Source organism: Spermophilus citellus, assembly GCF_964194105.1.
Source record: "Spermophilus citellus genome assembly, chromosome: 15".
NCBI lineage: Eukaryota > Metazoa > Chordata > Mammalia > Rodentia > Sciuridae > Spermophilus > Spermophilus citellus.
In genome coordinates, this window is record NC_138195.1 from 66295654 (window position 1) to 66309280 (window position 13627).

The 13627-nt window shown below is 42.8% G+C and overlaps 1 protein-coding gene across 1 annotated transcript in view; it reads left to right on the forward strand.

The window, feature by feature from the left end:
- DNTT (DNA nucleotidylexotransferase) overlaps nucleotides 1-13627 on the forward strand; it is a 201764-nt gene that overhangs the window by 170586 nt on the left and 17551 nt on the right. Inside the window, exons 5-9 of the mRNA XM_081268312.1 lie at nucleotides 8854-9028; nucleotides 9719-9847; nucleotides 11025-11195; nucleotides 12179-12250; nucleotides 13417-13540. Of these exons, the coding sequence (XP_081124438.1) occupies nucleotides 8854-9028; nucleotides 9719-9847; nucleotides 11025-11195; nucleotides 12179-12250; nucleotides 13417-13540 (671 nt within the window). The remainder of the gene's footprint in view (nucleotides 1-8853; nucleotides 9029-9718; nucleotides 9848-11024; nucleotides 11196-12178; nucleotides 12251-13416; nucleotides 13541-13627) is intronic.

Here is a 13627-nt window from a genome sequence, read left to right on the forward strand (position 1 = left end):
AAGTTGGGCGGGGGTGATTGGTCACTCCTAAGCAGGGTACACATTCAAACTGATTGGTTCGGGCCCTGTATGCTTACAAACTGCACAGGGCCCTAGGCTAAATGGCCAGTAGGGTGTTGTCTTAACTATCTCAGGAATTTCAGGTTCTGGGTGTAGCAGAGGAACTTTGTGATGCCCGGTCTTTTACATTTTAATTCAGGCTTTGCAGCTTAGAAACTTTACCCTTTCAATAATAGTCTTCAAGAAATATTTGCTCTGAGAATAATTTACCCAGTCAATATGAAACAGCCCGAAAATCTTGTGTTACCAAGAGCAATTTTTGTAATTAAAAACATTTTCCCTATAATTATTAGGTTGCTAATAATTTTTCTTATTAGCAACCTAATACTTTTTATAATTTCGAGAGCACAGAATGTAATTTTTACCCTTGCTTGTTCAATTTACTTGTATTTCAAAATTCACAGATTTTAATGAAAAAGTCACACTCCCATTTAATGTGGGCCAAAAGTTCAGAGCGAGAACCTCTCAATCATAAGGAGAGCAAGGTTAGAAATAGAAATCTGTCTTTACTGGTGCTAATAAGAGCCAGGGGTCAGACCAAACTAAACTGCTTTGATTTTTTTTTTCAGTTTCAAGGATCCTGAAACAACTCAGAAATTGGCAGGAGGCTTTTAAAGCCCTCAATAGCTCAGTTTAACTGTAAATGTCTAAAGTCATTGTTTACAAGATAAGTCCTACAGCAGATGGGAAGAATCAAGAATGACCTTCTTTATAAAGACAATAATAAAAGCAGGTGACCATCCACTAGGGCTGAGAGAGTCTGGATGGGCTGGAGGGTCTGTCTCCAAGAAGCCATGGCTGCCTCTTTGATCATGAAGGACATTTCTAATTATAGGGAAAGAGAGAGGACCAGCTAGGAAAGAAAGGCTGAAAGATGAGGGAAACTGGTATCTGAGAGAAAATTTCAGAACTAAGATTTATGAGCTAATTCCATGATCCGAGGCTTTGGAGCACATGAAGGCCACATGTACAATTCTTGTAATAGATTTTGAATTTTCATGTAAAATTATATTCCTGATGTTTTTAGCTGATCCATAATAATTGTACTTCTCTATAGGGGAGAGTATAATAACTCAATACTGTACACAATGTGTAATGATTAAATCAGGTAATTACCATTTCCATGTCCTTGAGCTCCTCTCCTCTAGTTCTCCATGAAGTACCTGACAAGTTATTGTGAACTATCCTCCCAATAGGATAGAAGCTGGTGCCATGTTCTTGGACTCCCAGAACTGTGAGTTAAATAAACCTCTTTTCTTTACAAATTACCCAGCCTCAGATGTTTTGTTATGAAAATGGAAAACAGACAAACACAACAGGATGGCTAGAAGACTAAGCTAAGTTGCCACAACTGACCCAACCACTTTCACACGACTAAGCAGGAATTCAGACTTCTGTCTCAGAATAAAAAAAATAAAAAAAAATTGGGTATGTATCTCAGTGATAAATTGCCCCAGGTTCAACTCCTCATGCAGAACATCAATACAACACAAAACTTCTTTCTTTACAGGAAGCTCTGATGTCCCAGAGTGAGTGGTCCCGTGACCCAGTTTGAAAAGTCGCAGAGTTACCTCCCCTAAACCTTATTGATCGAAACAGCCGCCAACACTCTCAGGGAAAATCCTTCCTGCGTCTCCATGAGAGCAACCATATCTTAAAACCAATAATAATATCCATAAAAGCCATGATCGGTTATGCATAATTGAGTAAAATAGGTATAAATAAACACATAAACATTTTAAATATTCAACTGTGTACACCCTAAAATTACCTCAGTGCCTTCAGAGAAAGGAGTTAGAAAATATCACTGTGATTGAGCCCAAGAGTCAGTGTGGAGACTGAGGCAGTTGAGAGGGCTGGTGACTGCTTCACAGGACACAGTGGAGGTGATAGTGTGCGACTTCTTAAGCTGAGTTGTAAAAGGGTTCCTACCTGGAACACTCATTCCGGGATGTCAGAGTCCTGTGTAAAGAAGTCTGAGTTCCTGCTGAAATAGCCACGTGAACGTGCTTGGGTCCATAGTGGCAACAGGCTTGCCTTCTAGCCATCCTTGCTATGTTGGTTTGTTTTTCATTGCGATAACAAAATGCCCAAAGCTGAGTAATTTGTTAAGGTCCCATGAAATCACATTAATTCCTTCAGGGGGCAGGGCTCTAGTGACTTAATCACCTCCCACTAGGTCCCACTCTTAAAGGTTCCTTCACCTCCCACATTGTCACACTCGGAGCAAGATTCTAACACATGAACCCTTGGGGGACAGACTCAACCATATCTAAACCACAGCTCTTGTCAAGTGAAACCATGTGGAACGTCAGCACCATCAAGAAATAGATGCCTGCCGGAAGTCCTGACACAAACTTGAGAGATGCAGTGTGAAAGGAAAGTGACCACAACACTCGGAGTGACCAAAAGATCTTTATTGCAGCAGTGCAACAAAGAGAAAAGAAGGAAGGAAAGAGAGAGAGAGAGAGAGAGAGAGAGAGAGAGAGAGAGAGAGAGAGAGAGAAGAGATGAACAGGGAGAGAGCAAGAACAAGAGAGACAGAGAGCGTGAGCAAGAAAGATAAAGAGAGCAAGAGAGAGAGAGAGAGAGAGAGAGCGAGCGAGAGAGAAAGAGCAAGAGAGAGGGGGGCCTGGCAGGAGGAAGTTTTTATAGCCCAAATCTAATGGGGCCTCTGGGTCTGCAAGCTGCCTTGTTGGCCCAAGGGGGGTTGAGTGCTCAGCTTTGAGCAGGACTTGACACAAACAGGTGATAAAGGACCAAATAGAGGGGGGTTTGAGTGCGTGGGCTATCTTGCAGCCAACATCTGTTCAGCCTGCCCTGCAGACAACACAGTTCAGCCTGCTCTGCACCCAACACAGTGAAATTATTGCTTTTCTAACCATTACATTTGGGGATCATTGATATTCAGTGAGAGAAAACTAGACTGGCTGTATCAGAATCACCCGTGGAGCTTGTCAAAATACATATCAGCAGGTCCCAGATGAGGTTTAGGGAATTTAAATTCTGGTCATGGGGCCCAGGAATCTGAATAATCTGAATTTTACCCTAGCTCCCAGGGTGTCTCTGGTAGACATTAGGCTTTGAGAGACATTCCTTTAGAGCTATTGATTACCTCATGTGTTTATTTATTCTATCTACTGAACATGACTCTGAGTCTGGTCCTTGTCCTGCACTGAGATTTAGGCTCAGTTATAACTCATGGAGGAAGCCACTACCCTACCTTCAGGGACGCCAAGGACCAAGCCAGGCACATGACAGCTAATCACTAGCTGGAAGAGGTGACCCTGAATCTTCGGCCCTGTACAAAGCAGAGGAACAAATCCCAGGTCAGAACTGCGATAATTGGTTCAAGGTCACCCAAACTTAGTTCAAGACATTAGCAATTAATTGGTCATGACTAAGAAATTAGGTGAGAATTGAGTTCACTGCAACTTCAGGAGCAGCCATCTCAGAGGCACCTTGGGGTCTTTGGGAGAGGTTGAGGGCAGCTGCCTGAGGGTCCGACCAAAGTTCTGTCATTTTTCAGGCCTCCAGGGGCCTGGCAGCAACTACCTCAGTCTTTTCCCGAATTTATATGCCTTTTAAAATGATATCCATGTATATATTTCCCCGTAAGCAAAAAAGTGATGGTAGATAGTTCATGATGGAAATTGCAAAGTATAGAAAAGTATGTCAAAGAAACAAAACCTCCGTCAGGGTCTAACCACAGTCTCAAAATGTTAAGAGGTTGCCGAGGTCAGGCACACCTGTGCGTGACCTGGCCTCACATAACCTCTCCAGTCTTAATGTAACGTCTTCTCATCTGAACTGACATAGTCCACCTCACACGGCTTGTGTGAGGGTTAAGTAAGGATGTGTGTGTGTGTGTGTGTGTGTGTGTGTGTGCACACGTGCAGTTCTTATCATTTCTGCCAATAGTTTGGGGTATTTTTTTCAGCTTTTTTGGTACATATCAGTATTTATTGATCATTGTTTGATAGCAGCTGCCCCCTCCCCTACATCCGGGCATTCCAAATGTCCCTGGCAGAGGCAAGACTATGTCCAGAGGACTCAGGTGAAGAGACAGAGTGAAGCTGGACTGGGAGAGTGGATGGTAAGGAGGGTATTATTTGGAAAATGAGGCCCAGAGCTCCTTCTCTGCACACTCTCAGAGAATTAGGCAAAACCCAGAGCCCAGAGCACCTGGCAACCTCCTTATAGATCCTCCATCTTGGTGTGTAGCTATGGCAACTGTCTTTCAGATTCTCTGGGACAGTTCTACATGGCCAGCTATCTAACTGTGGTCCAGACAGAGGCAGCAACGGGCAATTGCATCTAAAAGTGAAACACAAGAAGTGTTATTCCACTGACATTTCTGCCTTTCAGAGGAAACCAGTCTTCTTATTTTGACAACAGCCATTCAGAGATTATTCCTTCTGCAAAAGGGAGGGAAGAGAGCAGCTCCCGCCACTGCCCTGGATCGAGTGCAGCTCGCAGATGGGCAGCTCACAGGCTTTGGATTAAAGCAGATTTAGGAGCAAATCCCTGCTCCACCAATTACTGGCAGGGTGAAATTTTCAATGTGTCCAAGGTTTCCTCTTCTCATTTTCAAATGGGGATGGTAATGCCTGTCTCATAGCTGTGTTCATAATTAAGTGAGGAACATATGAAATATGCCAAAATATGCAGTATCTGACACAAAATAATTCTCCAATATTATTGATATTTTCAATTTTGGAGATCACAGAGTAGAAAGGAACCCAAGTGTCAGCAAAAAGACAAACAGATGCAGGAACATGGCATAAGAAGTTATCAGTAGAACACAGTTGAAGGGACATGTCTCCTGGTAGCTGTTAAGAAAGGGCTCAGGACCAGAAGTAACCAGTGCACAGTCAGAGGTGGACCTGGGAACATGATGACAACCCTGATCACACACTGTAGCCCAGATCCACATGGTCTTGTAAAGAGGGTCGGCCAAACTAAGGAGCATAAGAAGATGGTCAACAAAGGCTGGGCCAGAACAGAGACTATCACTGAAATTCATATTTCATTAATTATTTGTGGTAAAGGACTGTTATACAAATTTGTTTCAGACCAATGTTTTCATTTTTTAAAAAATACTGTAGCAATGTCAAATTACTATCAAACTTTCTAATTGCCAACTTAAAATTTTTGCTTTTGTTGAGAACCAGTTTCAACTCTGTGTAACACTGGCTTAAGAGGTCTTGTTTGCTTTTTGTGTGTGTGTGTGTGTGTGTGTGTGTGCTTATGATTGTTCTTTTTGATTCGTTTTGTTTGCTAGTTGCATAATGAGCGGGAATTGGAATTTTAAAATCAGTCTTTCTTCATAATGATGTAAGAGCCCATTATCCACTCATTTGCTTATAAGAAGCGAATGTGGTTCTCATCTAATGGCATGAGCTTGGACATGGCCACACTGTCCAGGAAATCCCAGGAGGACAGCGGGGTTGGTGGTAAGAGAGAGATGGTGAGGCTCTGAATTTTGGAGACTTCATCTCAGCACACCTTTCTCCCTGATTTTAGGCAAAACCCTATCAGAAGAATAAATATTCATATCTGTTACAATAATATTATAATCAATAAGAATATGTAATAGATATTATATTAGCATAATATAATAACAAAAATGCATTTCTCTAAAGGGCAGAAATAGAGATGTACTAACTGTTGTAGGGACAAAGGAGGCAAGGCACCGAAGATAGCAGGAAACAGTTTTATTTGGCTGCAGCCAGGTTCAGAGGGCAGAGATTTGTTGTAATCAATCAATTCCCTGAACCCCGAGTTCGGGAGTTTCAGAGTTTTATACCCAGCATGTAAGGGGAGGGGCTCAGAAGTTTACAATCTGTAAAAGTTCACATAAAAGCAGCTTTTTCTTTCACTGCTCTGGGCATGTTAACCCTTCAAGGACAACACCTGAGAATGGGGAGAGCTTCTTCTCCCCTTTCTTTCCTCCCCCTGCCAGCTGTTACCATGGAGCCCATTTGTAACTTATCTGAAAAATGTAGACATCTCTGTGAAGCCCAGCTCAAGGCCAGAGGCCTTGTTTGCACAGTTCTACAAAGTACTATACTGGATATTGCCAATGTCTTGGCTGGGCACAAGATCACGAGCCACCACACACCTTGTAGATTCAAACAGCAATTCTTTATTCCCCAACTCACACCGGCCTCTACAAACACGTTCAGGGGAAAATCCCAGTTCTGCCCCCCATTCACCTACTCCACGAGGCTTTTTTTCCAATATCCCATTTGAATCTCACGAGAACTCAACGGGAACAAGCAGCAGGAACACCCTAATCCCGGCAGCAATAATCTTCAACCTCCAACTTCCCTAAAACTCCTATTGTCTTAAACCAGGAACACCCTAAACCCAAGGACCGGGATACTTCCTCAAACCTGATCAGCTCTAAACCCGGATCCGCCCTGGTCCTTGAGCAAGGTCACTTTACATGCAATGTCAACAGCGAAATCCATTTAACATGGGGTACGCTAGCAAGGAAATTTTGATGCGTCATTCCTACTTGGCAATGGCCCTCAGCAGGATATGTTTGTGAAAAACTAGTAAGGGGTGTCCAGCACCTGGAGTACTGGTATCTTCTCGGCCAGTGGCCAAGTAAACAGGGCAACATGAAAATAGGAAGTTTATCTACATTGGACTCTTTTGCTGACAGTCCTAAAATCAGCCATGGTGAAGAGGGCTTTTCTGTGGAGAAAGGGGGTGCCACTTCAGTTCTACCCACTAAGAAGCTCCCCAAGCATCCCCCACCCATCACTTTCCCTTCCAGATCATTGAGTGCACCAGATCCGTCCTTTAGAAATGACACCACGGTGCTGATGTTCTGCTCACAAAAGCCTTCATGGCTTCATAAGACCCTGTGTAAAGTCACGACCCCTCTATCAGCCACTTCTACAACTATCTCCCACCCTAACCTCTCCACTCCAGGCCAGGCCATTTCTTCTGTGCCCCTCTGACTTCTCGACCCTTTTTCTTCCAGGAGAACCCAAAGCTCTGCCTTCTGGCTGCCTTATTTCCTCTCATCCATTAGGACCAGACACAAATCCACCTCTTCTGCAAAGCCATCTGCTTTCCCAGCTCCCTCTGAACTCTCCCTTCTCTAACACCACTTGCAGATCTTGTCCCTGCCTCGGGTCTCCTCACAGCCTGCATCACTATCCATCTTTCATGTGAGACATAATACCAAAAACTTCCCTGTTCCTCTTTTGTGCCCTTTGTCCCACCACCACCACAAGGAATCTAAGACTGTGCCTGTAACCACAAACCCCCAAATACCCAATGGACTGAAGATTCAGTCAAATAGAAGGAGAAGGAGAAGAGAGAGTCAAGGAAGAGAAATAGGATAAGGAAGAGAAAATAATTTTGTTTTTCTCTTGAATGCCTGGTTTGCCTTCACCATTTCCCAGATTTATAGACAATTTAAAAATCATAGGGCCCAATGATGTGATGCTAACTATGAAGACTTGTTGAAAACTAAACACAACTGCCCTAAGTCAATTAAAAGTATACCATTTAAGAGCTGTGTGACCTTCGAGATGTCATTTAACATCATTGTTCTTCAGTTTTCTGTCTTTGAAGTGTGAATAATATAATGATTACTTGTGGAGCTAAGTGAATATTAAGTGAGATGATGTATGTGAAGCACTTGGACAGAGTCTGAACCATGGAAAACGTCCAGTCATTGTTAGGAAAGAGAGCCCTGGGCTGGGGTTGTGGCTCAGAGGTAGACCGCTCACCTACCATGTGTGAGGCCCTGGGTTTGATCTTCAGCACCACATGAAAATAAAATAAAGACATTGTGCCCACCTATAAGTAAAAAATAAATATTTTTTTAAAAAAGAGAGGGAGAGAGCCCTGCCTGGATGACATCACAAGAGTGTGCTTCAAGACATACAAAGCAAAATTTACCCAGAGTTGGTCACAATCTATCAATGGATTGTGAAAGCAATTTATGGGAATGTTGCTGTGGCTTGAATGCTTGGGTTCTCCCAAAATTTGTATTTTAATCCCCCAAGGTGATGATATGAGGTGGGACTTTTGGAAAGTGATTAGATCATGAAGGTTGTCTCACCAGTCAAGGGGATTAATGCCCTGAGAGGCTCCAGAAAGCTGTCTTCCCCTTTAACCATAAGAAGATACCTGTCAGGTGCCATTTATAAGGAATGGTCCCTCACAAGATACCAAATAAGCCGGCACCTTGATCTTGGACTTCCCAGTTCTAAAACTATGAGAAATACTTTCTGTTGTTTATAAACTAGCCCCACTTAAGGTATTTTGTTATAGCAGCTCAAATGGACTAAGTCAGGTAAGCATACCTACATCTGTGTCTATTTCTACTTGAATTTTGGGTCATGATATAAAATGTATTTATAACTGTGGATCACTGTTAAACAAGTTGGAAAGCTACTATATTTAAATGTTCTACAAATGATATTGAAGTGGCACACCAAACCACATGGAGAGTGCAAGATGTCACCTTAAGAAAAATTTCATCTTCCATCTTTCCTGGACCTTGGTTTTTCCATTGATACCACAGTCTTGTTAATATTGCCTTAATTTTTCTTGCATCTGACATGTGACACATATCCCCTGGTTGCTTCACTAATTAAAATAGAGAGGATTCCTTATACAGAGGACCGAATTCTTTGGGCCTAGGGTCTGGTCTAGTGGGTGTCTTTCTCCATCAGATGGAACGTGTGGAAACCTCAAGGACAGAGGAGAGCTTCTGGCTTTCAAATCTATTTAAGCCAATAACTTTCTCTTGCATTTTTCCAGTGATTCTGTCACCCACATTGTAGCAGAGAACAATTCCGGTTCCGATGTCCTGGAGTGGCTTCAGGTACAGAACATCAAAGCCAGCTCGCAGCTGGAGCTGCTGGACATCTCCTGGCTGATAGAGTGCATGGGGGCAGGGAGACCAGTGGATACAACAGGGAAACACCAGCTTGTTGTGAGTGTCCTGGCTGTGATTGTCATTGCTCTTTGCTTGGCAGACAAACAACATGGGCTTTAGAATCAATGGATCTGGGTTAAATCCTAGTTCCCGGTTTACTTCCTATGTGACCTTCGCTTTGCTGGGCTTCAGTTTTCTCCTTTGTGATACAACATTAATGCCACCTAATGACAGGGCACAAAGATTAGATAACATGCACGGACAGCCCTCCCAGGGCCTGATAGCGAGTACAGGCACTGAGTACATGGAGGCTATTTTTATGAACACATTTATACACAAATATTTCAAAAATATGTAAGGCTAGATATTTTGAAAGCCAGAAAAATAAAGGATTCCTTTTTTTTTTTTTTTCCCTATTGTGATCATTAAGGAAGAAAAGTCAAGTTTAGCTCTCAATGCCAAAATCTTGAGCATTAGTGCCATAACTTGGGGGAAGAGGGCTTGGACCATAACAACATAAGTTCACAGAAAAGAAAAATGATAATTTATTGGAGATCCTTTTTCATGTTTTTTTTCCTGATTTCCAAAAAATACATGTTAAGGATAGCAGATTTAAACATTAGAGATGTATGTAACTTGGAATTTGAGGCTCCTATAATTCTATCCATCAAATTGCCTTCAATTTGTTTCCTCATATATACCTGGCTATTAATTGTTGCTTAACATGGACCTTATGCATTTGTTCAGGTGAGAAGAGACAGCCCAGACCACTCCAACTCAGACCCTCAGAGGATCCCACCACCTGCTGTGCAAACAATCTCTCAGTATGCATGTCAGAGAAGAACAACTTTAAACAATTGCAATAGAGTATTCACGGTAAGAGGGCTTTGCCAATGAAGGGCTTGCTGTACCTTTCGGTGGGTCTCCAAGTTAAATTATGGGAGTTGTTTTTGAAATCTGAAAAAGGTTTCTACACACAAACACACACACACACACACACACACACACACACACACCCATCCCTCTAGCCTGACCTCTGGTTCTTCATCTGTCAAGAATGGTCTCCTCTCTTGGAAAAATACATCTGGATAATATTATGTAGAGATTCCTATTTATTGAGAGTTGTCATTAATAGAAACAATACTTGCAAAAAGAGATATTCTAAAAAAATGAAATAATGTAATTAATGCAAAACGGAGTAAAAGCAAATTACCCAGCAACAATGCATCCATAGCCTTTGCTAGAAGCCAAAAGACTGAGTCCACAGACCTGGATTCCAGCTGAATGTTAATTGGCCCAGGCAAATCCATTGCCCTGAGCCTCAGCTTCCTCATCCTGACAATAAGAACTCAGCTGGATCATCTCTGAAGCCCTGCCCCGCCCTGAAGTGTCTCAAATGACCCTAGCAAGTCCACAACTGCTAGCCTAGTGGTCAATGGTTGCCTGAATAAAACATGCCATATGATATCAAACACAGAGTTGCTCATTTCTAGACCTCCAGTCTCATATCTGCCAGGACATTGCAGCTCCTGGGCCCTCTCAGCGTGATGTCACACACAGCAGGTGCTTCCTCTTCTCCTAGCAGTGCAAACACGCCCCACCTTAGATAACCCTGGGGGGGGGGGTCAGTGTGACCAATGAGTGCACCCACTTACTTATCAAGCCTATGTTAAGTGCCAGCTGTGTTCTGTGTACACACTAAGAGACAAATGCCCGGTGGTCATAGCAGAACCCTTGCCACAGGCTGTGGGAAACAGGGAAGAATCATGCCAAGTCATGGCCAGTGGGATGTGGTGAGCTAAATCTTTCCTGAGCACCTAACGGCAGCAACCTCAGTTTCCTCAGCATGCACGCGACACCTGTCTTTTCTGTTCAACTCCATGCGATCCCACGGGGAGGATACAAAGGTACTGGAGGCCTGCTCCCCACCGTGGAGGAATGCCATCAGATGGCATTCTACTATGTAAAGGAGAGACAACCAGAGGCGTTTGCAAGTGAACACTGGCTTGGGGCTCAGAAACAGAACTTTTGTTTATGTGGTTTTATTCTTCAGGATGCTTTTGACGTCTTAGCTGAAAATTATGAGTTTAGAGAAAATGAAGGCTGTTCTGTGGTATTTATGAGAGCCGCTTCTGTACTGAAATCTCTGCCATTCACCATCATCAGCATGAAGGACCTCGAGGGAATTCCCTGCCTGGAGGGCAAGGCGAAGAGCATCATAGAGGTAAGGGTGAAGGGAAGTTTGTCTCAGCTCTTAATAGGAGAGTAGAGATGGAGACAGAGAGGATTATGAATATCCGATCTACATAATTGAAAGGAAAATCTGTCATCTCTCTCCATCTCAACGTGTATCTATTCATGTATTTATATAGGAAAAAAGATAGATGCATACACATGTATGATTTGTACCCAAGATTATCACAATGGGAGCTATCTGGGGCCAGCTAGTGGAAAAAGAAGAGCTCCCCCATGTTGTTATTACTTGCAGTGAAAGACTCAAGGGAACGGGAAGCTCACCAGCAGGAGATTGGTCTGATTCCGACAGGCTGTGTGGACAGCTCAGTTCCACTCAGGGTTGGTCCCCTCCACAACAGTGGTCGGCATGACATGTGGAGACCCTGATTCTACAGGTCTACCTGTGTGATCTAGAAAGACAGCCACTGTTTCTGTATTTAGCAATGTGTAAGGTTCCTCCGGAAGGCAAGTGGGTGATCCAGTGGTAGCTTCAGTGTAGTCAAGTACATTCATAATACAAGGAAAATATCCCAAGTTTACTTAGAGGCGGGGACACCAAGGGCATTGAATGGGCTTGAACAAGGACTGGCTTTTTTCAGTGGGTCCTAAATTAACCTGTACAATAGAAAAGTTCTCCTATTTTAACAAGTCGATAGCCATTAAAAAGAAAATTATCACAAATCTGTGGGCATACGTTTGTCAATAAACATTTTGGTTTGGGTTCTGTAGATTTGAACCTAGTACTTCTGTATCCTTGTCCTTGAGGATCATAAAGAGGTCTTTGGATACATGATGAGCTAGGATTTTGGATTACAGGAAAATCCTTGTTTTCTCTAGATTAGCAGGGAAACATTCTACAGCAATGGGTGTGCATGTCATGAGGAATCAAGCCACTCGATCTGTAAATGTGAGAGTCTTGGATTGTGATTGTCCAGTGTCACAAATTTAAAATACTTTTCCAATTGTCCATAGGAAATCATTGAAGATGGAGAAAGTTCTGAAGTTAAAGCAGTCTTAAATGATGAACGCTATAAATCCTTCAAAGTAAGTGATGTTACATGTTTATTGAAAATGGTTTTACAATTAATCTTCTTGCTTATTCTGGCTGGTTTTATTAGTCAGTTCAGGCTGCCAAAATAAAATGCCATCGATTGGGTAGCTTAAACAATAGAAATGTATTTTCTCCCAGTTCTGGATTCTGAATATATTAAATCAAAGTATCAGAGTGGTCGGATTCTGTTAAGAGCTCTCCTTCTGGCTTGCGTATGGCTGCCTTCTTGCTGTGTATTCTCATGGCTGAGAAAGAGGTGATCAAATTCTTTGGAGTCTTATAAGAGCACAAATCCCATCATGAGGGTCCAGCCTCATGACCTCATCTAAGCTTAATTACCTCCAAAATGCCCATGTCCAAACACCATGATGGTGGTTTTAGGGCTTCAGCATATAAATTTGAGTGAGGGTGGTGATTTTGTCCTTAGCAGATTTCTAGAAAAAAGATGCCTAAATAAATATGGGTGTTCCAGCATATCACCATGCAATGATGATATGCCAATTACCTTTCTTTCTATGAATCTCTCACTTGTGGCTACAAATGTCATAAGGACACAAAGACCAAGCAGACCGAACAAAGTGCTCTTGCGGAGCACAGCTGTATCTGAAAAGCTCCTTGCTGCATCCTCATTTACTCAGAAGCAGGGCTTACATCTAGTCTGCCCTAGAGTTGCAGGTAGACTGACTTCAGCCAGTCCCTTCTGTTCAGAAATGGTGCACAGGCCTAAAGTGTGGCCGTGAGCAGGAGCCCAGGTCTGGAGTACAGATAGACCAGGGTTTAATCTGGGTTCTACCTCTTAGCACCCGTGTGATGGGGAGAATTTATATAACCTGCATGAGCATCCCTCTTTCAAATGCGGAGGTAGATGTGCACAGCAGCATTGCCTGCATGAGACTCTCAGCAAAAGTGGGCACTCCGTAGGGGTATTTTCTCACTAACAGCACAGACAATCTGTCTGATTACATGCAAACCAGGCCTGCCTCTCACTACTCAGCTGGAACAAAAATCCACTAAAAAATTACCATCACCTGTCTGGTTGGAATATTCCATAGACACTGGGTAGCAGTTCTGATCCGTTACCTGAGATCTTGAAAAGTACTACTTCATTGTCATAGTGATTATTTTAGAAACTAATGGCTTGGCTTTCCCTCCCTTTTAGCTCTTCACTTCTGTTTTTGGAGTGGGATTGAAGACATCTGAGAAATGGTTCAGAATGGGTTTCAGAACTCTGAGCAAAATAAGATCTGACAAAAGCCTGAAATTTACACACATGCAGAAAGCAGGTAATGGTCTCTCCTAAACCTCGGGGTTCTCTGGGATGGTCAGGTTTGGTAGAGATCATAGCCAGTTGCACTTTGATGCCCGTGAGG